At 39.7% G+C, this 24313-nt stretch overlaps 1 protein-coding gene across 2 annotated transcripts; it reads left to right on the top strand.

Moving 5' to 3' along the window:
- HSPH1 (heat shock protein family H (Hsp110) member 1) lies at window positions 1–23588 on the top strand. 2 transcript variants are annotated; one of them, XM_027884572.1, is made up of 18 exons: window positions 2–174; window positions 966–1023; window positions 6993–7133; window positions 8863–8985; window positions 10247–10346; window positions 11068–11201; window positions 11705–11949; window positions 12850–13078; window positions 13968–14074; window positions 15450–15583; window positions 17522–17727; window positions 18505–18636; window positions 19383–19520; window positions 19925–20050; window positions 20580–20687; window positions 20795–20914; window positions 22086–22247; window positions 22733–23588. In XM_027884572.1, the coding sequence occupies exons 1-18, from the start codon at window positions 68–70 to the stop codon at window positions 22931–22933; spliced, it is 2571 nt and encodes an 856-aa protein (XP_027740373.1). In that variant the 5' UTR covers window positions 2–67; the 3' UTR covers window positions 22934–23588. The 2 variants fall into 2 exon arrangements, with proteins under 2 accessions (XP_027740374.1, XP_027740373.1); XM_027884573.1 differs by lacking the exon at window positions 18505–18636 and having other exon boundaries at window positions 1–174.
- The last annotated feature ends 725 nt before the right edge of the window (window positions 23589–24313 follow it).

Raw genomic sequence — 24313 nt, forward strand, 5'->3', positions numbered from 1 at the left:
CGCCGGCCGCAGCAGCGCCGGGAGCCAGCCGGGAGCACAGCGGGGGCCTTCCCCTGGCGCTGGGGCCATGGCCGTGGTGGGCTTTGACCTGGGCTTCCAGAGCTGCTACATCGCCGTGGCGCGGGCCGGCGGCATCGAGACCGTGGCCAACGAGTTCAGCGACCGCTGCACGCCGTGAGTAGTGAGGGGCGCGGGGCTGAGCGGGCGGCGGGGCCGGGCGGGCGCCGGTCCGTGCCCGGCGGAGCGCCCGCGGCGGAGGAAGGTGCTGGAAGTTTCCCGGCGCGGGGTGGGGGGGTGCCCGCTGTGTGGGGCTGGCGCTTTCCCCGGCGCTCGCCGCCTCCGCACGGGCCCCCGGGGGCTGCCGGTGGGGGGCAGGTGCAGGGCGGCGGGGCCGGGCGGCGACCCCGCTGTGTGTCCCTGTGCGCCCCCAGCCCGCAGCCGGGGCTGGAGCGGATCCCTTGGGCACTGCCCCGGGGATGGAGAGCGGTGCGGAGGCTGCTCGGGGCGCGGCGCGGCGGGCTGGGAGTCCCCGCTGTGGCAGCCCGGGTTAAATGAGACGGGGGGGGGAACACACTCGCACGCTGCGGCCGGATGAACTCTGCCACCTGCTCCTGAGCAGCTCTCCCTTAGTCAGAGGTCGGGTATGGAAAGCCGAAAGCGGGAGTTAGCGGCAAAGTTGGAAGGAGCCGTGCACAGACGGGTAGGGTGTAGCCTGGATGTGAGCTCTGAATTGTGATCATCCTGTTTTAGCGTTTTGATAAGCTGTTGTGAGAAGTCCTGGATTCGAGCCAAGGCTTAAGGATGGATAAAAGTCTTGCTGTAGTTTTTTTACTGCAAGCTGGAGGAACGGTACTTCAACGGAAAGACTTTGGTGTTTTATTTGAAGTAGTACGAGATGTATCTGTGACAGTTCTCAGTCGTGTTTGTTGTCAGTACTGAGTTAATTAGCCTGTTGTTCTTTCCAGATCGGTGGTTTCGTTTGGATCCAAAAACAGAGCTATTGGTGTTGCGGCTAAAAACCAGGTAGGTAATTTCCTGTTGAAGTACCAGTGTAAAGAGAGTGGGCTGGGTATAGTTAAAACCAAACAACTTCGTTTTCCTTGTTTAGTCTTTTATTTTAGAAATGCTGCACTGTGGTGCCATCCTTTCTTCGGAAAAATGTAGGATGTTTGTACTAGAATGTTACTGCTCTCTCTTTCATTAATGTTCATATTTTCCAGTTGAACATGTTGCTTTTCTGACAGCTTAAGGTCATTTGGTTTCATTTTCTAACAGCTGTATGTAGGATTTCCTTGCATTTGAAGGGTAATGTTTTAAACGTTGCATATAGTTTCTTAAAACTAGTTGTAAAAGGAGCAGTTTGTCTTAGATTCTTAAAGCTATTTAGGTACCTTTAGATTCACTGTACAGTAAATGCCTCTGGTTTTGAAGTCATATTTGGGGGTTGGTTGTTTGTTCTTGTTTTTTTTTTTGATTGAGGTGCTCTGAAAGATTGAATGTATTCTTCATTAAAGTCGTATTTTCAGTTTAGAAGGAGAGCTTGATTCCAGCAAGTCTCAGAATAATGAAATGTAATGGTTAAATAAATCCTTAGGTATTTTGTGCCATTACATAACTGCTGCCGGTGGAGATCAAGCATGCAGCCTCCACTGGCCTGTGCATATCTCTCATGTGGTAAAAGGACTGCAGTGGGTTTCCATGGAGAGAGCACTAAAGGAGGCTCTTTTCCACTGTAATATCTCCCCTCCTAATTTTGAACAGCTGAGGTAATAAAATAGTTTACATCTTCACAAACACATGTATTCTCTCAGTTATGGGTTAACATTTGCAGTAATAAAGTAAATACCTATGTTTGTGTTTTTTTCATTAAGTTTCAGTTTAGCATTGCTTTTGTTTAGTTGACTGTTTCCACTATTACGTTAGAAACTACTATGTTTCATCAGTGTGCAAAAATGAGTTGCTACTCAAAATGGCAAGTGGTCTGAACCTATGTATTCTTGAGCATGTTTCAGTATTGTTAGATTATTTCAATAAATGCTGTGGAGAGCATGAAGCAAGCTGAAAGTGAAGTAGATGCCATCTCTCAGATTGCATTTACAAGTGTGTATTTGCAGTGATGAACACCTGTGACTTCAGTTACTTTCAGACTAACCTGTATGATGTTTCTGTATTGACTCTTTCATGCTTGGTTGTCCAGTTAGCAGTTGAAGGTAAACATTTTTGCCAGAAGAAAAGAAAACGATACTTAAAATATAAAATATGATGGATCAATTGTTTCTCATGCTGTAAGTGGTCCAGTTTGGCTGATGACCTGAGATGTAAATTGTTTCTTTTGTAAATGTAGAAGTTTCTTTACATGGACAATGAAGAGATGCATTTTTGGTGTCCTAGGTATAGCTGCTACTTAAGGAGTATAATGATGCTTTTCATTTGAATGAGTTTTCTAGATTAAAAAAAGGCAATCAAAACAAAGCAAACCAACAAAAAATCCCACCAAAAAAACAAACAAACAAACAAAAAAAACCCAAACCCTGAGCTTTTGACTGACTTCTATAATGTGATTATGTGTGAGAGAGCTCAAAGATGCTCTCTTTAATATTTGAGCATCGGCTGCTGGAGCAAATTTTCGGAGAATTTCTCTTACCTTTAGCTAAATCTGGTAGCATCAGAGATGACAACAGTATGTTAGTTAACAGACCATAATTCTCAGCTTTCTTAATTGTGACTAAGCAGGAAGATATTAAAACATGCTACAGACCTAATGGCATACAATTACGCTAAAAATATCCGAAGATTGTTCTCTTAGAAAAGGCTTCCAGGTTAATTCTAAATTAGGCTATAAAAGCTACCAGAGTGTTTGTGGTTCTCTGTCCACTACATGGTAATAATTCTTGTTTCTGTGTTCTTCAGCAATACAGCTGTGAATTACGTAGCATTAAAGTACTCTCAAGTTGTGGGTATACAAATAAATGAAATGATGCTGGGCAACAATCATAGGGAACCTACATACTCGATTGCATTAAAGTACTGGAATAGTTCCTGGCATGATTTTTGGCCTGTCCTAACTCGTGCTCTTACTATTAATTGCTGAGCACTGTTTGGTGATTGGAATAAATCAAGGATAATTCTCAGTAGGGAATTCAAATGTGACATTTTTCCACACACAGCTCTCTGAAATTTACTGTTTGTTAGTAGGGGTACAGCCTCCTTTTTTGTCAGGGAGCTTTTCTGTAGGAGAACTGTCCTAGTTGCATAGTTTTCTAATATAAGATGTAGTTCAAATTCTTCCATTTCATGATGGAAAATTTTACATGCAACAAGGAACTGATGCTTTCCTTTGAGGGTAGTGAATGCTAGAAATCTTCCTTGGTATGATCAGCATTTGAGTTGCTATATAGTCTGTGCCTACTTAAATCTGTCCTGCAGAGAACAATGCACTTTTATAATTTCTCTGCAATAGAATAGAATTAATTTACAATTAGGTTCTTGCAGTATCACTTTTAGACAGGTCTAGTTGTCTAGTTTCTGTTGTGCTTTGCATTCCTGATAACGAATGCTTCTTTAGGTCATTTGTGTAGTGGGGAGCTTGCATTGTAGTTTAGCATATACTTCCAGCTGATGTTGTTATCAAAAAAAGTTTCAAGTTTTTTGGTGTTGTCTGTGCACTATATTCTTCATCAGTCTGATGCCAGAATGAGTTGCTGCTAGGTGAACATGGACAAGGAAATGATGTGGTAAAGTGATTTAAAGGTAGTGCAAGAGGAGGGAAAAGGTAAGTATTGAAATGTATGGGAACACTTAAGCTTGACACTTCACAAGCACAGAAGCAGTTGCTTGCACTTAATGTAAACGAGGTTTAAAGTGGAGGTGCAGTGGCTGGGGTTGGAGTACCAATTTACAAACATTGCAACTACTTGTGAAGCTGGTTTCTATCCTGAATCATTTGAATTTCATCTAAATTCTGTCCCTCTGTTGCCAAGGTAGTGGCTCTGGTTGCTGGCACGATCAGTGGCAGAGTACTCCAGTGCTGTGCACAGTGGGGGGTTTCCTGGAGTGGGGGAACCTCACAGGGAGCCAAGACCTGCCAGGAGCCTGCAGCTTGAGCGGCAGTGGCTGATGGGACCTAAGTGGGGCCAGGAGCAGCAACAGGAGTAGCTCGCAAATATAAAATAAGCCCTTAGGGGGCAGTTGTGACCAGGGTGTGGCGCAGCAGTTTGCAGAGAAAGCTGCTGTGGAGCTGTGCTAGGTCGACCAGGGAGCAACGGTATCACCTGGCAGAAAGCCATGGCTTTGCTAAGCTCCACACCCAACACGACTGACACAGCTGCCCAGACAGCTCTGGCGGGAACGTGCTGTCACCCAGGTGCCACCTGCAGGGTGAGCCCTGCTCTTGTGCCAGTACCAGGTGGAAGCTGTGAGCACAGCTGTGGGAGTGCACCCAGATAGAGGAACTCATCCACTTAGTGACAGAGCTCCAGGAGGAGATAAGTAAGCTGAGATGTATCAGAGTGCAAGAGAGATGAAATACTGGAATTGCACCCTGCCTTCCTTGGGACAGGCCTGGGAGGCAGACAGGACACATGATAGAGAGGATTCCTTACCCTCCTCTCCACCTATCTGAACGCAGTGACTTAAAGGGATAGGGGTAGTGGTGACAAGTTCCTGGCCACATCTCTTCTGTGAATGCCCCACCTCCCCAAATGCCCTGGCTTAACGGCAAGTGGAACTGAATAATAACAAGGATGGTGGTTCATCCTGCATGGAGCTGTCTCCCAGGTTAAGCTGGTCTATGTCAAAACTGCTTCCATAAAGAAAAAAAGAGAGGTTATTGGCATAGGAGACTCCCTTCTGAAGGGAACAGAAGGCCCAATATGCTGGTTGGAACTACTTCTTAGAGAAGTCTGCTGCTTCCCCAGAGTCCAAATTCCTACCTTGGTATGGCCCTCGGATTACTATCCATTATTGTTTTTTCAGGTTGAAAGTGGTGACATTGCATCCAGAAGTCTGGGAACAATCAGGAGAGACTTCAGGGCTTTGGGAAAGCAGGTTAAGGGATCAGGAACCCAAGTAATGATGTGTTTTCCTCTGTCCTTCCAGTTTCAGGAAATGTGGGAAGAGACAGGAAGAGCCAGCAGACCAATATCTGGCTCTGAGCCTGGTATCAATAGCAGAGTTTGAGGTTTTTGATTGTGGGTCAGTTTACATGACAGCAGAGCTGCTGACAACAGATGGGGTACACCTGTCTCAGATGGGGAAAAGGATCTCTGTCCAGGAGTTAGCAGGGGTTACTGATAGAGCTTTACATTAGGTTTGGAAAGGAAAGGGATAAAACCAGGTTTGCTAGAGATAAGCCTGGGGGCACCACGCTAGTGTTTGAGGGATGGTGTGCTAGTGAGGTCCTTCAGTCTGCTGTCTCAGTGGAGGTAGGGGATGGAGATCCATGTGGCAGCAATGACACAAGGGCTATTATTGATGGGTTAGAAACCACAGAAGCACTTGAGAGTAGTCACATAGGAATTAGGGTGCTCCCCTCCAAAAAGTGTTGGGATTAATAGCCCAACTGAAGTGCATCTTCATCAATGCCTGCAGCATGAGCAACAAAGAGGAAGAGCAGGATGCTGTTGTGCAGCAATAAAACTATGGCATAGTTAGGATGATTGGCACCGCTGGACTGTACTATTAGTTGGGTAAAAAAACTGTCTGGATAGCCAGGCCCAGAATGTGGTGGTAAATGGAGTTAAATCCAGCTAGTGGCCACTCACTAATGATGTGTGCACCCTCAGTCAGTTTGGAGGTGAAGCCAAGTTGGGTGGGAATGTTGATCTGCTGGAGGTTAGGATGGCTCTTCAGAGGGACCTGGACAGACTGGATTGAAGGGCACAGATTGGATCGAAGGGCTGAGACCAGTTGTATGAGGTCTAATAAGGCTGAGTGCTGGGTCCTGCACTTGAGTCTCAACAACCCCCTGTAGCACTACAGACTGGGAGAAGAGTGGGTCGAAAAGGTGCCTGGTGGAAAAGGACCTGGGAGTGCTGATTGACAGCAGCTGAACATGAGCCAGCAGTGTGCCTAGGTGGCCAGCAAGGCAAATGGCATCCTGGCCTGTGTCAGCAATAGTGTGGCCAGCAGGAGCAGGGGACTGACTGTCCCCCTGTACTGGGCACTGGTGAGGCCACACCTCGAGTACTGTGTTCACAGAGTTCTGGGCCCCTCAGTTTGGGAAGGACACTGAAGTTCTGCAGTGTGTCCAGAGAAGAGCAACAGAGCTGGTGAAGGGTCTGGAGCACAAGCCTTATTAGAAGTAGCATGGGGAGCTAGTGTTGTTTATCCTGGAGAAAAGGAGGGTCAGGGAAGACCTTACTGCTCTCTGCAGCTACCTGAAAGGAGGTGGAGGCCAGTCTCATCTCCTAAGTAACAAGCAATAGGGCAAGAGGAAACGGCCTCAAATTGCACTACGAGAGGTTTAGCTTGGGTATTAGGAAAAATTTTTTCACCAAAAGGATTGTCAAGTATTTGAACAGGCTGTCCAGGAAAGTGGTAGAGTCCCCATCCCTGGAAGTACTTAAAAGGTGTGTGGATGTGGCATTTTGGGACATTGGTGCACTTGGCTGTGTTTGGTAAATGTTTGGACTCAATGATTTGAAAGGCCTTTTCCAATTTAAATAATTCTCTGATTCTGAATTAACTGACCAAAGTAGTAGTCACTGCAGATCATGTTATTGCTCACTAGGTTGCATCAAGGTTTCAGAGATACTTTTATAATCCTTAATAAATAATGGTCTGCCAGTCTTTGTTTAACTCATATAGTCTTCTGTAGTAATGAGCTGTTAAAAAGTACCAGATAGTAATTACTGGTGTTAAAAGAAACAGCTGTGACAAGGGAGCAGGTGGTTGTCTGAAAACTTGACCTGCGCTTGGGGGCATACAGAACAGCATTGTACATTGCAGGCTGAACAAGAGTGGATTTCTAAATACCCTGTATTTCTTTACAGCAAATTACTCATGCCCACAACACTGTATCTAACTTCAAGAGATTCCATGGCCGTGCATTTAATGATCCTTTTGTTCAGAAGGAAAAAGAAAAGTTGAGCTATGATTTGGTTCCCATGAAGAACGGTGGAGTTGGAGTAAAGGTAAATTTGCGGTGTATCTAAGTGTTACAGCTAAATCTGAAATCTTATATTTCAGCACCTAGTCATGAAAGTATCAATTTCTTTTAATTACCCTAGAAGGTTTTTTACTTTTTCTGTTAAAGAAGAACTCTTATATGAATAGACAGCTTCATCTTTAAATAGCGGATGTTAACTGTCCAATTAAAGCTCATTTACAAGTAATTGCTGAAATGCAAGCTTCTCTGTTGGTAAATTGCATGTCCAACTCAAACATACTAGCAGAAGAACTGCGAAGACTATTACAAGGTCGTATGGTGTTACTTCGAAGTATTAACCTTTCTGTCACTCCTGTGTGAAATGTGTTGCAGCAGTCTAATTATGTGGTTACAAATTCCTCATAACGTAGTCAGAACTTTTCTTTAGAATAGTTGCTATAAATGAGTGACACGTGTATCATTAGTGGATTGCCTGGAGTAAGATACTTGCAGACAACTGTTGAAAACCAGTTTGTGCCACATTGCAGGTTGGGCTCTTGCTTACATTTCAAAGAATTTTCTGATACAATGTCAGCTGCAGTTCATAACATTGTATCCATTTACAGAGTATATAAAATTATTGCTAATGAAGCCCTGCTGGCATAACAAAGGATGTTGCTTCATTAGTGAAGCCCCTAGCTTGAACTGGTGCCTCAAAACTTCAAAATAGATCAGTCCTAGGTAATGAATAGATCACAGAAGAGATTAAACATTAGAAAGAATTCTGACTGGAAAAGTAGCTAGGCTTTACAAAAGAGTAGATGCTTTTTCTTCTGCTGTTTGTGACTTGCGAGGCTAACAGATAAATTTAAATGCAAATTATTGGTTTCCTTTAATTAGTGGGTGTAGGAGTCTTTTACTTTGAGGAAGTCTAGTATTGGGAGAACACTGCTATTTGATGTTCTCTTATTTTTCTCAGGTTGTTTGGAGAACAACGTAGTGCTTTTCTATTTAACTGTGGTTAAAAAGTTTTAATAATTGATTCAGTAACATTCAGTTTAAATATGGGATATTTGAAGAAGAATTTTTCTATTAAAACCAAAATCCTTACTTTTCTCCCAAATTGTACTGAGATGAATAAAAGGCAAGCACTACTTTCAAGAATCAGTTGTAACATGTTCCTTCACTTCATCACTGCCATGTATTCTATTGCACAGAAAAATGGTGATTCAATAGTATTTTTTTTGGTAAGAGAGCAATAAATAAACTTTTTGCTGAGCTTCATCTTTAGCTATTAATTGTTTTATGTGCATAGGTGAGCTGTGTTGCACAGTTCTTCCTTGCAGAGACTCTTCATGTGTTTGAGCAGAAGGATAAAAATGCGAAGGGAGAATAGCCAGCAATCAGTTCTGGATGGTTTTTTTTTGCATTTGGCAGTAGTTTGAAAATTACTGGCTATTTTTAGGTTTTTACTTAATAGTGTGTGACCATGTCTAGCTTCAGTCACATTTTAAACTTGTGTTACTTTTGACCATTTCCTAGCCATTCCTATCATCTATAGAGTTGATACAGTTTGTGATCTTTTAAGAATGTGAGAATGGAATTATTGCTTCTGTAAACACTCAACTGGGAAATTAAACTGTAAAGTGAAGCTCTATAATAAAATAATTAAGCATGTCATGATTGATAGAGTATTAGCCAGCCGTGTATCAAAAAATGTTCAGTAATTTTTCCTTCAGTTGAACTAATGGAATTATTTTACCTTTTCCATCTAGGTCATGTACATGGACGAGGAGCACATCTTCAGTGTGGAACAGATTTCAGCTATGCTATTGACTAAATTAAAGGAGACTGCAGAAAGTAACCTGAAAAAGCCAGTAACAGACTGTGTTATTTCTGTAAGTAATTGTAGTGCACAGGAACGTTATGTCTTTTAACTTCAGCTATTGAGGGCATTTTGTTTCTATTCATGTAGAGTGAAAAAGAACTCTGCTAAGCACTTAAAAAGAGATTAATCCTAACTAGCTTTAGAGCTTTTGACTTAAAGAAATCCCAGGGCTGCTTCCATATTCCAGACCCTGACTCACTTCTTGAACTCATTCTCTTGGAAATGTCTGAACCTTTGGACCCACAATGTTTCTGGCATCCAGGTATATACCCTTTTACTACAGCTTGTTTCCATGACTAAGCATCCTAATTACTCATTAAAGTAAATACATATACTTGTTTTTTCCTTAAATTCAAAACAATTTGGTAACAACTTTGATAAACAATTTGTTAATCAAAGTTTGCCTTTTGGCAACTGAAAACCTTAGTTTCTGTCCTGTTTTGTTCATCTTTTTAGCAAGTTTTGGGGTTTGTTTTTTGTTTGTTTGTTTGTTTGTTTGTTTGTTTTCAATTTTATGACTGCTAAGAAAATGGCCTTGAATCAATAACAGTCATTCCATTGCAAAGCCCTGAGTATGAAAGGACACCTGGCTCTGTTCTCAGTGACTTTTGGAACAAGTCTGTCTCATGTTGCATCTAGGAATATTTAGCTCTGTTATTATTAGAAATGTTTATTCTCCAGTCGATACCTGGAAAGCTAGTTCTTCATGTGTCCCTGAGGACATCAGAAGTCACTGTCCAATCCCAATGCTAGAGAAGCGTAAAAAATTTTCAACAACATATTCCTTCAGTTTCTTACCACTTCCTGCCTAAAGTAATTTCAGTCAAAATAGATTCTCTTTATTTGTTATTTCTTTGCATCTCTCATATCTGTAATATCACTGTATATTTTTTACCTTCCTCTTTACTTTTTTGGACAGGAGTACAGCTGCTAATTCTGATTAAGGTATTCCATGTCTGTCTCAATAATACCCAATTTCAAATATTGTCCCAGTACTTAAGGTTCTTAGCACTTGTATACAAATACCTCACTTGTTTCTTTCCAGTGTGTGCTCATGTAAACTAGCTGATGCTTGCTTAATTCCATCTTCGATTGAACAGAATAGTTAAGTCTCAATTTGGTATGGTAGTTGCATTTTAGAGGCTTGCAGTGAGCAAGGGTCTTCCTCAAAGAGAAAGAATAGATACAATTTTAAAACTAATGCTTTCAAATAAACATTGTGATGATTCATTTTCTGGAAATAACTTCCTGTTCTCACCTGCTCTTTTCAGGTTCCATCATTTTTCACAGATGCTGAAAGGAGGTCCCTTCTAGATGCAGCTCAGATTGTTGGCTTAAATTGTCTTAGATTGATGAATGACATGACAGCAGGTAAGCAGGGTAAAAGTGCAATTTCTGTAGATGACAAGTGGGATAGAGGGTGCATTTGATTACTCCAAGAAAAAGGGCTGACTTGAAAAATCAAACATGAGACAAAAACATTTGAAAAACTTATTGCTCTTTTCTTAGTTTAATGTCTTCTGTGTGAAGGTGTAGACAACATCAAGCTTCAGTGATAGTTATCTCCCTGAGCACTTATTTAGGAGTCACAGCATATGCCTGGAGTACTTGTTCATTTAGTTTACTGCCCAGATCCACAGGTGTGGGATTTAGGCACTCTGAAAGGAAGTTCCTTGATTAAGCATCACCACCTCATGATTTCCAAGGCTTTTTTCAGTATAACTGTGGTTTTAAGACACACACATGCAGCTCTGCTGACCATTTATACAACTCTCAGACAAAACCTTCCTGCCTAGGAGATATTGACTGTAAATACAAAACTGAGTTTGGGTTTTGTTAAAATGTGTTATGCTTTTGATTACTAAGCAAAGCGAAAAACCACACAAACACTTAGCAAATACACGACTGAGGGAGAATGTTCTGCTTCTCAGATCCTGCAACTTAATGGAATAAAGCTTCCATGGAGGTAAAACCTTGCATAGGTGTATGTCTGAATTTGTCTTGATGCTTTGGATCCTATAGCTTAATATCACAGGGATGTGTTTTGAAACTCACTAGAGATGGCATGGGTAATATCTGACTTCTTTTGCAGTGGCTCTAAATTATGGAATTTATAAACAAGACCTTCCAGCTCCTGAGGAGAAGCCGCGGATAGTTGTGTTTGTTGATATGGGACATTCTGCATTTCAAGTATCAGCCTGTGCATTCAACAAGAGCAAACTAAAGGTAGTAAGATTAAATGAAAATAAAAGGATTTATAAGATATTAGAATTAAATAGCCTGCAAATCTGCCTTGTTCTTTAGATTCTGAAATAAGTTAATGCATGGCAAGTGTCAACAAGTCAAAAGATGAAGGTTTGCATCAGTGTCCTTCATTTCATTACGATGGTTTCAAACAGAGCTTGTAAATTCCTTGCAATATACAAATGTAAGATACATAATACAACTACTACAATTTATTTTTTTTAACGTAAATGAATGTGTGTATGGATTAAAATGTTGAATAATTAGGATTGTCACCTAGTTACTTAGTCTTAGTCCCACTGTAAAAGTGAAGAGCAATTTTTGGCTGACATGGTTAAATGAAGTACTTAAAGCCTGTACCTTGGAAGATAGGCTGACCTGTCCTCAGCAGTTTTTTGAAGGAAAGGCTTACTCATATTGGAAGATTGATATTCCTTTTGATTTTACTGAGTGTAAGACTAAATAATTCTGTTCTTTTAAACCAGGTACTTGGCACAGCATTTGACCCTTTCCTAGGCGGGAGGAACTTTGATGGAAAGCTCGTAGATTATTTTTGTGCAGAAATAAAATCAAAGTACAAACTAGATCCAAAATCCAAAGTTCGAGCTCTTCTTCGTCTGTATCAGGAATGTGAGAAACTGAAGAAACTCATGAGTTCAAATAGCACAGACATTCCCCTAAATATTGAGTGTTTCATGAATGATACTGATGTATCTGGAAAAATGAACAGGTGAGTTCTGTACAAGACAGGCATTTGCTTTGGTGGCCAGATTTTTTTAGACAAGTGTTTCTTTCCATCTTAAGAAGAAATTTACTGTGCTAAAATTAGATGTAAGTGCTGAACGTCTGTAGTATTTTTGTAATGCTGCAGTATCTGAGGCTGTGAAATGGAATGTTCAGCTACCTGAGTGATGTTTCAGTGCAATAATGCATGCATAAGAAGCTTGGATTCTTTTTGTAGAATGACATGTTCTTAAAACCATGGATTAGTGCATGCAGACTGGGGTGATTGGCTGCATATTTAGGCCTTCTGCATATTTTAGGTAACCGAAATCCCATACTGCTCTTAAGATAGCAATAATTGCAGCCTTGTTCCTTTTTTTCTGTTCTTATTGTACTGTGGATATTGGTTTGAGGAATAGAGGACAGAAACAGTGCTTATGAGGGACGACTTAATTATGGCCCGAGTGTAAATGAAATATGCGTCTGTCTGTCTCTTGCAGATGCTCACGAGGCACGACTTCATTTGTTAGTTCTGTAACTACTGCCAAGAGTGGTGGGGGTTGTTTTTTCAGTTTCCACCAACATTTAGGCAATGGTTTCATTGTAAAGGAAGTATCAGTGTTTTCTGATTTCTTATCTGTAACCTCTGCTAAAAGGCATATATAGAGCAGCTGCCCAAACGATACCTTTATCGTAAATAACTACATTGATAGTGGCTTAGGAAAAGCAGCTGTTTATGCACTACCTTGTCTACAGTTGCCACTTCAACCTCCTCACAGGAGTTCAGCTTTAAGTCTCTTCACAGTGTGAAGACAACAAACCTAGTCAGCATCAGTTTGGAAACAAGAATACTAGGAAATGTAGTGGGACAAGCATTCTTTAGTTAATTTCATGTTTTTTTCCTTAGGTCACAATTTGAAGAATTGTGTGCTGACCTGCTGCAAAGGATAGAGATGCCTCTGGTTTCATTAATGGAACAAACACAACTGAAAGTAGAAGATGTAACTGCTGTAGAGATTGTGGGAGGAGCAACCCGCATTCCTGCTGTCAAAGAGAGGATTGCTAAATTCTTTGGCAAGGATGTCAGTACAACATTGAATGCAGATGAAGCCATAGCTAGGGGCTGTGCTCTGCAGGTATAGTACTGGCAACACTTGATGAATTTAAGTTATATTTCTTGATCACTTCTGTGAAGAATTAACAAAGCAGTTATAAAAAATGGCGGCAGTGCTCCATTTTAAATTATGCAAGGGAACATATATGTTTCCTAGGTCTTTTTATGGGGTTATGCTGTTTAAAAAGTCCAGAGTACTTCTCTGATGTAGAACTGTATTGAAAGTCCCGATGTTGGGTGTATTCTGTAGGCAGCCCACTCTGCTCTTCCCTAGATCCTGTTCTTTTGATCTTTAATACAAAAAATTTTAAGTTGTTGTCAAGCTGAAAGATATTTTTAATCAACAAGGTATGAGAATTATCTGTGGAGATCCCAAACTACTGCACGTTGGATACCCAACTTTCCATCAGTGTGAAACAGACTTTTATTCTGTCTCCCTCCCATTTTTATAATCTCCAACTAGTGAACTACATTTTAGAAGCAAACCACTCATTGTGTCCTTTCTTTTCTCCTTTAACCTACTGTCTTATTTCACCCTCTTTGACTTGTTTCATTACCCCATCTCTCTAACTGCTTTCCATTACTAGCAATCAGTTGTGTTCAGGGAAGGAAGAAGGATCCTTAAGATAAGCACCATTTCTTTTAGGACTAAGCAATGCAGCATTTCCATTCTTTACAGTCCTGGTATTTGCTTAGGCTGTTACCTTTGTTCACAAGCTACAGTAAGAGGCTAAAAGGCATGGTAACACAGTATAAACACTTTGGTAAGAGTTTGTTGTCTCTTATTATACTGCATTGAAATCAAGCAGTTTGCCTAGTTCTGCTTTAGCAAAGTCAGCATAGTTCTCTTGCTTGTGTTGGCTAGTGGAGTGGACCAGTTAACCAACTTTATTGCATGTCTTTTTTTTTAGTGTGCCATTCTTTCTCCAGCTTTTAAAGTGAGAGAATTCTCTGTGACAGATGCTACGCCATTTCCAATATCTCTGTTGTGGAACACTGAAGCAGAGGACACTGAAGGGTAGGTAGCTCAGACTACAGTTCTGTGAAGCTTTTGACCTTTGTAACTTAAGGATAATGTTCTTGCTTGTATTTAAATTAGGATCTTGACATTGTGATGCAGAAAACCCATAGACTGTGTACCAAAGATGGTTGACAGTGGAGGTTGTATAGACATTTTATTTAACTTATTTATTTTGATTTATTTATTTCCATCTTAATGGAAATTTTAACTATAGTTCCTCACATGTTAAAATATAAAGATTTAAAAAAAAAAAATTGTGAGTAAATGAGGTACCAATTAATATGTTGTCTTGCATTGCCTTTATCGGGTTGGCAGGTTTTGGAATACAAAATTAACCAGAACAATGACTGGATCCTGATCCCACTTTTTTTTCTGGCTTTCTGTTTTTATACAAGGTGTTCCCAAAACCTGAGATTCCTGTTTTAGTAATAATGTTACGTGCTATGTAAATATTGTGAGCTTATGTGGATGCTATTTATCTGACTGAAGCAAGAATTTAACTCCTAGCAAGAATATAACTTCTGTAAGAGAAATTTCTTGCAGTTGCAGTGTCTTACTGATTTCTCTGCTATTAATTGTGCCATGCCTGTGGCAAATGCAGTTGCTGTCTAGGATGTAAAGACATCTAAGTTCAACTTTTGGAAAAATTATAGTTCTAGAGGGACCTGTTCTTACTTTACTCATATTCCTTGTAATTCACCCTTTTCTTTTCATGTCTGTTTTTTGTGGAGATGCAGAACCTAATTGTTTTGTCACATACTTCTGAGGGCAGCCTACGGGTTCACATTCTAGGTTAAGTTCTCACTTTCTCACATTTAGGTTACTAGATGAGATCTTCCACAGTTAGGAGACAAAACATAGTTGGAAATTAGACTGGCATAATAGGGGACAGACCTTAGAGAAAGAATGTGAAGTAATGCTGCTTGTCTTTGCCATATTAAGGAATGAATAATAATCTGGTGTCAGGGTTCTCAACTGAGCCATGGAAAGTAAATGAGTAAGGAATTAACAGGGCTATAATTAGCCCTTTGAGACTGAGGAAGAGTGAAAATTACAATTCAAATTACGCTATTCCAAGTTAAAGATGTCTTTGCAGGAAACAAATTTTGGAGATGTACTGATAATCTGTCACTGTATCTAAACTTACTTGCCTCTGAGATGGAAAATTAGTGGAATAGGACAATTTCCCATCACATCTGAGAACAGTAGTCTTTTTCCCTTGCAGTACAGTAATGAAGTATTTTTATTGAAATTGTTCAGAAGATCGTATGTGTCAAAACATGGTGATGTTCCTCTGAAGAGTTCTGACCCTGTAGCAAAGCCTTTCAGCCTAAATACTCTGCTAAAAATCATACTTGTGCCTTAATTACAGAGTTCACGAGGTCTTCAGCAGAAATCATGCAGCACCTTTCTCTAAGGTTCTTACGTTCTATAGGAAAGGTCCATTTGAGTTAGAAGCTTTTTATTCTGATCCTAATGGAGTACCATATCCTGAGTCGAAAATTGGTAAGTAATTGTCCTGGAAGTGGTTTTGTCTCTCACTGTTTGATCTCAAATCAGTTCTTTAACTATGGTGTGTTGCAGTATGGTTATATGACCAAAAAAAGGAGGGAAAACAATAAACAAATGCCTAGGACTAGAATGGGGTTATCACTGCAAAAGATAATTCTATAACTTTTTTAATCTTCTTTTCTGCTTATCACTAAAGCAAGCTAGGAATAATCACAAAATATCTCCTGCATATAAAAAAAACACATCTTGAATAACTAGATATTGGTTTTTCCTATACCTTCCTGGCTTGACATAACGCTGAATAATTTTTAATCAAGGCAGCCTGAAATAGCAGCAACTGCAAAACTACAGTATTGATTTGTCTATGTAACATTTCTAAGGAGCTCTTTCATACTTTTTGACAAATTGCAATACTTGACAGTGTTGACACTTACAAAGAGTTTATAATGTGGTTAGAAAAAGACTGTGTTGGTAATGACAGGCCAATTAAATAATTGCTCTTGAGTTCCAAACGTACAATCAAATGTTGTACGTATATATATGCTTACCATGTGTTTTGGAAACCAGCACAACAGAGAGGGACTTTTTGCAAGAGCAAGTAGTGACAGGACAAGGGGGAATGGCTTTAAACTGCAATAGGACAGGTTTAGATCACGTATTAGGAAAAATTCTTCACTGTGAGGGTGGTGAAGCACTGGAACAGGTTTCCCAGAGAAGTTGTGGATGCCCCCATCTCTCTAGGTGTTAAAGACCAGGTTGGATTGGTGCCCTGAACAATCTGGTTTAGTGGAAGATGTCCCTGCCCATGGCAGGGGTTTGGAACTAGACAATCTTTCAAGGTCCCTTCCAACTCAGGCTGTTCTATGCTCCTATGACAATATTTTGAAGTTACAGAAGTAACTTTTTTTGTTAACCCTTTTGTTAACCCTTACCATCAAGACTGATAGTGGGATTTGTGAGTGTTCAATTTATATGGCTTTAACAAACAAGAAGCTGTTTAACTGCTGTTCTGAAAACTTGTAAGAACAGAAGTAAAGATCAGACTGGTTTCAGCTCACTTGCTGATTAATTCTTCACTCAGAACAGAATTACTAGTAGTAGTAATGGGTGAGTTAATAGTTCTCATGAGACTACCAAAAGGGAGGACAAGTCACACATCTCCAATACTTCTCGATTTACAAGACAGAGGATTGAATGGTGTGTGCAAGCCTGTGTATATCTGGCCTGTGATGAAATCGGGGAACTTGTACTTTGCAGCTAAATGAGCATCATAGTCTCCAGGTCAGTCTTTTGGCAACATATGTATAACCACGTAGTAGGTAGAAAAGTGTCTGCTGTTAAAGAATCAGACACCCTGGACATTATTTAAACTACTTGTCTGTCTTTTAGTTTTGCAACACTTCTTTGAAGTATTACAGTAGTTACAGAACAACTAGATTTTGCCTTGGGAAGAAAGATATTGGCAGACTTGCATGGATGTTAGCAGGATTAAAGAGCACTTCTAGAAATACTGTTTCTATGCTGGGCAGTAACTTGTATTAAAAAAATACTACTAAACACTGGTGTTAAACTAAGTCTTTGCCTTTCAGCCCACTAGTAACACAGAATCAATTTTGTGTTTATTCTGAATTAGTAGTGTCAGGTGAACCTATACTAGCTCATGAAAATAATCACAATCCCTTTTGATTTGTAACACAAAGTTGGCTGAAAAGCAGTGTACTTTGGTTTTGATTGAGTTTGAATTTTTTTTGGTTGCCTTTTTTTTTTTTTTTTTCTGGTAGTATTTATTTCAGTTTGGGGACGATGAGATTACCACAGAGGCTTCATCAAATATTAGAAAAAGTATGTTTATGAAAAAGGAAGGTGTTTTCCTGGCTCTGTAGTATTACCTATTTAGTTCCACTGTGTGAGTATTGATTCTTCTGATTTTAGGTAGGTATGTTATCCAGAATGTGGCAGCCCAGAAAGATGGAGAGAAGTCTAAAGTCAAAGTAAAAGTCCGTGTCAATACTCATGGCATTTTCAGTGTGTCCACTGCATCTATGGTAGAACCAGTTAAAAGTGAAGAGTGTGAAGATGTCAGTGTTGAGACTGAAATGGAATCTCAGGACCAGAGGCCTATTGACAATTTAAGTGATGTAAGTTGACTTTTCTTGTGTGTGAATGTCGTTACTGTGCCAAGTGTGTTCTGTTGTTACATACTCTGGAAGAAAAATACTTCTGTGGAAGTGAAAGAAGATTAGTTTTAAGATGTGCATAGCTGTCAGGAAATGTCTTTATAAGAACAGGAGACAATTTATGCTATCTTGAAAGTGTGTGGATTTCAAAATCAGTTTTTGGGCAAAGTGTCAAATAGCAGCAGGTGGGTTGCTTGAGGGTGGGATTACTTAAAACTGCCATAGTTAACCAACTGTTCCAAATAGGAAAACTTGATTTGCATTGTTAATCATCTGTGCTCTTTGTGTTAAAAGGATTTGTATGTAATCCTTCGTATTAGTAAAGTGTTTTGAACCTTTTTGCGAAAGGGAAAGCTGGATTGTTTTCTACAGCATTGAAGGAGAGGGGAACACATTGCTATAGTTTACTTGATGTTTTAAGTTTCCTGAGGGGGGAAAAAACTTAAAAGCTATGACTCAATAAATTAAAGCCACTTTTTGTAAGAGGAAGTGGTAGCATGTGCACACATGCACACAAGTACCCTGCTGCAAGCTTGGCACTGGTAGCATTTTCATGAAGTCCTTCTGAACTCGCACCTACTCTGTATCTCCGTTAGTTAAAGCGTTTGTGTTTCTACGTGTGCACAGAATGCTTTGTAGGGCACTTTGGACAATATGTGCATCAGAAGAGAAGTGCCCTATAGTTAAATGCACGTGCACATGCCTTCTACATCCTTTGTGCCTGGGCTTTCATTTCAGAAAAATATCCAGCAAGAGAACAGTGAGGCTGGAACACAGTCCCAGGTACAAACTGATGGTCAACAAACGTCACAGTCTCCCCCTTCATCAGAACCTCCCTCTGAAGAAAACAAAATCCCAGATGTCAAGAAAGTGAGTGACCCTTTAACTCTGTTGAAAATGTTATGCTCTGTAATGGTGGCTTTTAAAATGGTAACATATTCCAGGAAAAAGTAAGGAATTTGGTGCTTGGAACCTTTTTCATATCTTTATTACTGTGAAAAATCATGTCTATATCTTGTGATGATTCTGTACAGAGTTTCAAAAGGATTCTTGCAAGAAATATCTCTCTACCACTTCCCTGTCTTCCTGCAGTGTTGTACAGCTAGTTTGTTGAGGTTGCAGACTTTCAATTTGTTAAACAGCTGTTAGAGGCCAGGCTTATTAGGCCTACTGAGAAAAGTTGGAATGAGGAACTCATGCACCTGAAAAGAAATAATCTAGGTGAAAAAGGTCTGCATGTTATTGTTAATGGTTCGTGGTTTTTCATCTGTACAAGATGAAAAATATTTTGGGTTAAAATCTTAACCACTGTAAGCGTCATCAAAGTGCTAAGCTACAGATGGACACTTCTGGAAAACCTGCAAACACATGATATCAGACATCTGAGAAACATCCTTCTTGTAGCTCAGTACTCACTGTCTGTGAAACAGACTGTAAGGAGACTAGCATAGGACGTAGAATCCCCAAAAGGAAAGGGCCTCATGAGTATATTTTGAAATATTGAAAGAACACGGAAAAGCCTTTGTATGTTCTTCCTCTGAATGCTTGTCATCATAGTGCTAGTTCATTAGAAGGCAGTCAGGAAAATTATCTTTTTTTTCTTCTTTCCAACTCAGACAAATGAGAAGAAAGGTGATCAGCCCCCAGAAGCTAAAAAACCCAAGATAAAAGTGAAGAATGTGGAACTACCCATTGAAGCTAACTTGGTTTGGCAGTTAGGAAAAGATCTCCTCAATATGTATATTGAAACAGAGGTGAGTTAGAGTGTGGCTTGGACTGCTTTCTTGTGTGCAGTTTTGAATCATTTGTCTGCTTTTCCAGGCAACCTCTGTTCTTTTACTGTAACCCTGGAGTGTGAACTCAGTTTACAGTGAGCTAATATACAGTCTGACTTGTAACACACAACTTACAAATGTTTGTCAGAAAGACTGAAGTGCTGTTTATAACAATTAGTATCAGAGCAGTGATCCATGAGTGACGTCGCAGATTGGTATGAACTGTTGTTAAAATTTCTTCAGATGGGTCTACTGCATAGCAATGCGAATTCCAGCAATTAGGTGAGCCAAAGCCTCTGGGAGATTTTCAAGGAGCTGTTCTTTGTAGGATGTTGTTTGAACACTGGTATTTTTTAATTAAAATATTTTTTGTGATCATACAGGGAAAGATGATTATGCAAGATAAACTGGAGAAAGAAAGAAATGATGCAAAGAATGCAGTGGAGGAATATGTATATGAGTTTAGGGACAAGCTGTCTGGACCATATGAAAAGTTTGTTTGTGAAAAGGTAGGTTATGGTTTCAGGAACTTCCCTTAAATAATAATACCAAATATGTTTTGTATACCCTGGTCAAGCTTACTCAAAGCCACCCTAGAAATAGCTGCAAAACCAGAACTTGTTTGAATGACAGCAGTGACTGATCCAGAATTAGGTTTAAGCTTAGCAAATACATATCCCTGAAAATAAATTTTGCCACAAATGGAGTAATGTTTTCAATAAAATTGGTGACTAGAAGGGGAAGGTGTGCTGCTGAACGCATAACCAAAACCATGAATTTGAGCTACACCCCAGACACTGGCCTAATGCAGGACAGAAAGCTATAAATGATACCTGTGTTGTAGATTGTGTTTCTCAGTTGAGAAGCTGATGTGCTTTAAGTGACTTAATTAAGCAAAAGATGCAGTAGAAATGTAATTTTTATATTGTAGGTTAAGAATTAATGTGTGTATTTACCAGTATCCTGCTATTGCAAGACAAACATAGTTGATTGGTGCGTATTTTGATGTTTGATGTGTTGAATTATATTGACACATAGGATCTGCAGGGGTTCTCTGCACTCCTAACAGAGACAGAAGGCTGGCTGTATGAAGAAGGTGAGGATGAAGCAAAACAGGTGTACATAGAAAAATTAGAGGATTTAAAGGTAGGTCTGTTGATATGCCCAAAATGCAAAATTTCCAAAATAATGCACAAAATAACCTTAAGGAATGTTAATGAATCACATAAAGACATAGGAACTGCTTTTTCTAGAAATTAGGTACTCCAATTGAAATGCGTTATCAAGAAGCAGAGGAACGACCAAAGCTATTAGAAGAACTGGGACACAGGCTCCAGTATTATGCTACAATAGCTGGGGAATTCAGGAATAAAGTAAGTGGCCTTGGAGTACTTTTTTTTTTTTTACCACAGTGTTTCAGTGAGGCTCATTGGCTGGAAAGGCTTCAAATTCACTCTCAGATGAGCTGCAACCTACTTTATATAGGTCATAAATTTAGCATCACAAATGTTTCCCAGTACTCAAAAAAATCTCACTCAGTGTGTCATTTTCAGTTGCTTGATACTTTTGAGTGTTTTAAGGCTAAAGAGGACATTTTATAAAGGATGAGGGTTAGACTTATGGTCAGATTCTTGACCTTTTAAAAGCTAATTTCACTCCTTTTAGAAATTTATTTCTCTTCCAGTTCTCTCAGGAATGAGAATTACTGTATGGTGAGAAGCATTAGTGTAAAAGTGGATAGTGGATAAAATAAAAGATCCAATTTTATAATATGTGGGTGTTTGGGGGTTGTTTTTTTGGTTTGTTCTCAATGGCACTTGTAAATTGCTTTATTGATAAGCATTCCTGCCTGAAAATCTGCTTTTTTGGGTTTCAACTTAAAGAATTTGAATAGGGCAGCTCACAACAGTGACTGAGAGTTGCATCTCAATGGAACTCTCAATTGCAAACAATTATGTCCCCCCAGCTATAGGTTATGAAGTTGTATTAGGTGAAATAATTAGTAGTGTTGCACAGTCCTTAAATAAGTAGCATCATTGAAAAGAGCATATTTAAAACTTGGTTTTATTTAAGAATTCTAAATGTGGATTCATAGTTTGTGTTGCTGGGTAGGTCCTTCTGATATCAGTTAATTGTGTAGCTGTTGCATTGTAGGGAATGCTGAAGTTGAAAACTTTGATCCTTTCCGCGTACATCAGAATCACACTGTCTAAAGTACCTTGGGCCCAAGTGGACCCTCCAGGAGGGGAGGGGATTTTTTTTTTTTTTTTATCAGCCTTGCTAAGAATGTTAAATTCTACTGCAGGACCTGTTCGTGAAGCTTCTGTGCCCCCTGAGAACTGAAATTTTTGTTTATTGGGCAAAGGAAGCCTTATATTAACATCTGAATTTCTTGTTGTCTCTTGCTGTAACAGATCTTGCTTGTGGCCAGCATCTATTTATTTTGACCATCAATAAAGATTTAGAATTTGTAAATAAGCGACAGCCTTGTTGACATAACTTGATGACATTATTAACTAATATAAAATGTTTGTATTTGGGCAGGATGAGAAATACATCCATATTGATGAGATGGAAATGATGAAAGTAGAGAAGTGTGTTAGTGAAGTGGTAGAGTGGATGAATAATGCTGTGAGTGCACAGGCTAAGAAGAGCTTAGATCAGGATCCAGCTGTGCATTCAAGTGAAATTAAGGCAAAACTACAGGTAAGTACTTTAATAAACTATCATTAAAGGTTGGTGCTAAAGGTAGACTGGTATCTGTCCCCTTTGTCTCCCCCAGTTTCATCTTACTGCTCTAGTATTCTTAACAGGTAGAAAGTAGGGAGATAACAAGATTCAGCAGAAAGCAGATGAGCTCCAGTATACTGTGTACAATCCAGTGGAGTTAATTGATATTTTATGCTGTTCAGTGACCTTAAAAACTCATGTTGTTTTTCAGTGTTTTTCTGGTAGTCAAAAACAGAATTAAAAAAAAAAACATGTGAAATCCAAAATGTGAAGTTGAACTTTGCCTGTGGAACATCAGTTAATTTATTTCAGGGTACAGTAAGTACTTGTCAGTTTGGACTCAGGGGAAACAAATACAGAAGCAAGTTTGAAACAGTCTTTTGGGCACAGGACTATTCACACTGGTTAAGCTGGTTGCTCCTTAATATATATTCTGACCACATCTTTTCCACTTCTTTTAGGAATTGAACAATGTCTGTGAGCCTGTTGTGACACAACCAAAACCAAAAGTTGACTCTCCTAAGGAAGAAAACCCATTAAATGAACGGAGTGATTATAAAACTGAAGACATAGGAGAAGATGACAAAAATTCAGAAATGCCTCAGCAAAATGGCGAATGTCATCCGAATGATCAAAACACCATTAACATGGACCTGGACTAAACCACTGCACTTGCAGCAAGTTATTTCATCCCATGACAGTTTTGGCTCTCCTATGTGATGGGGGTGGGAATGCATTGTTTTGGAAACTATTTATATTTCTTTCTTAAGACTTGTCTGGGATATGTTGTGTTACAGGAGGAAGAATAGTAATAGTGTTGGTCATGACTATCCTAAAAGGAAAATTGCCTTGGTAACTTCCAGATTCCTGTGGAATTGTGAGTTCATACTAAGCTTCTGTGCAGTATTTAACCATTTGCATCACTAAAGATGAAAAGAAGCCCTTATTCTGAAATGTACTGCTCCTTCAAAAGGTTGTAATCAAAACACTCGTAGGCATTTGTAGATGCCAAGGTAGTTTTCTTTTGTCTGGACATCTGATTGGGTATGTCAGAAAAAGGCAGTGTCTGTCCCATTTATAAGGACTTTCCAGAAGAAATCCTTCTGTCCTAAGGCTTTTGATTGTTGCAGTCCAAAGTATGTATCAGGTGATAAGATGGTGAAATGTGTTAGTAGCATGCAGAAACGCTTACGTTTCATCTCTTGCTAAACAATACATTTTTCATGTGGGGTACATAAAATGAAGGAAGTGCTAATTCTGTTACTGTTATTGTGAAGCTTTTTAATGAGCTTTGAAATAAAGTTCATTTTACTGGTATATCCTGGCCTCTTGGTTTTTAACTTCTTTCAGTGCTTCTGCTGTAAGTGTTGCCCTTGTCATGTTTGACAGGCCATTGCTTTGTGTTCCTGTGCTCAAGTCATAAAAAACCTTAAATCTCCCACACTTCGCACAGAACAGTCTTTGCCCAAAGGGCTGTACACACTTGAAAGAACCTATCACTGCTACAGCAGTATTTTGCCTGGAACAACAAAACCAAAGGGAGAAAAGAGCAACTGGTGCCACTGAAACTATTGAAGAGGAAGAACAGGTGAGAGGGCCCAGTGCTTTCTGCGGCCGGCTAATCCTAGTCAAGGCAAATGTTTTTCTTCTAGTTGGTACTTCTTAGCATCACCCTAGGTTTTCTCACAGCCAGGGGCAGGAGCAATGCTACAGTGTGTGCAGCTTCCCACAGTAGTGCCCAGTTTTCTGCATTGACTATAAGCAACTGGATTATCAAAATGCAGCTCTCTGTTACTGGCTGCTTTGAGCTGCCTGTTCTTCACTTCTGCTGATTCATTAGATAACTGCATACAGTTGGCCAGCAACAGGAGTATTTTGAGTGTTCCCTTTCCTTTTCCTAGAGCTAAGGGATAGAAAGTCAGACCGAACTTCAAAACCCTGTTTTAAGTGTGGAAGAGTACTTCTGTGTTGGTACCGGTAGAGTGGTATCATCAAGGGTTAAGTTTTATTAACAGACTACTGCCTGCTTAGATTATTGCTGA

This window comes from Empidonax traillii, unplaced genomic scaffold, assembly GCF_003031625.1.
Source record: "Empidonax traillii isolate 1590-97213 ecotype Southwest subspecies unplaced genomic scaffold, ASM303162v1 scaffold149:size904812, whole genome shotgun sequence".
In the NCBI taxonomy this organism is placed as follows: Eukaryota; Metazoa; Chordata; class Aves; order Passeriformes; family Tyrannidae; genus Empidonax; species Empidonax traillii.

Bases quoted from the DNA above. Each gene is read 5' to 3' on its own strand.
- HSPH1 (XM_027884572.1), top strand. From the start codon at position 68: ATGGCCGTGGTGGGCTTTGACCTGGGCTTCCAGAGCTGCTACATCGCC. The intron at 11,202-11,704 runs GTAGTAAGATTA...CTTTTAAACCAG, and splicing joins TCAACAAGAGCAAACTAAAG to GTACTTGGCACAGCATTTGA. The intron at 13,079-13,967 runs GTATAGTACTGG...CTTTTTTTTTAG, and splicing joins CTAGGGGCTGTGCTCTGCAG to TGTGCCATTCTTTCTCCAGC.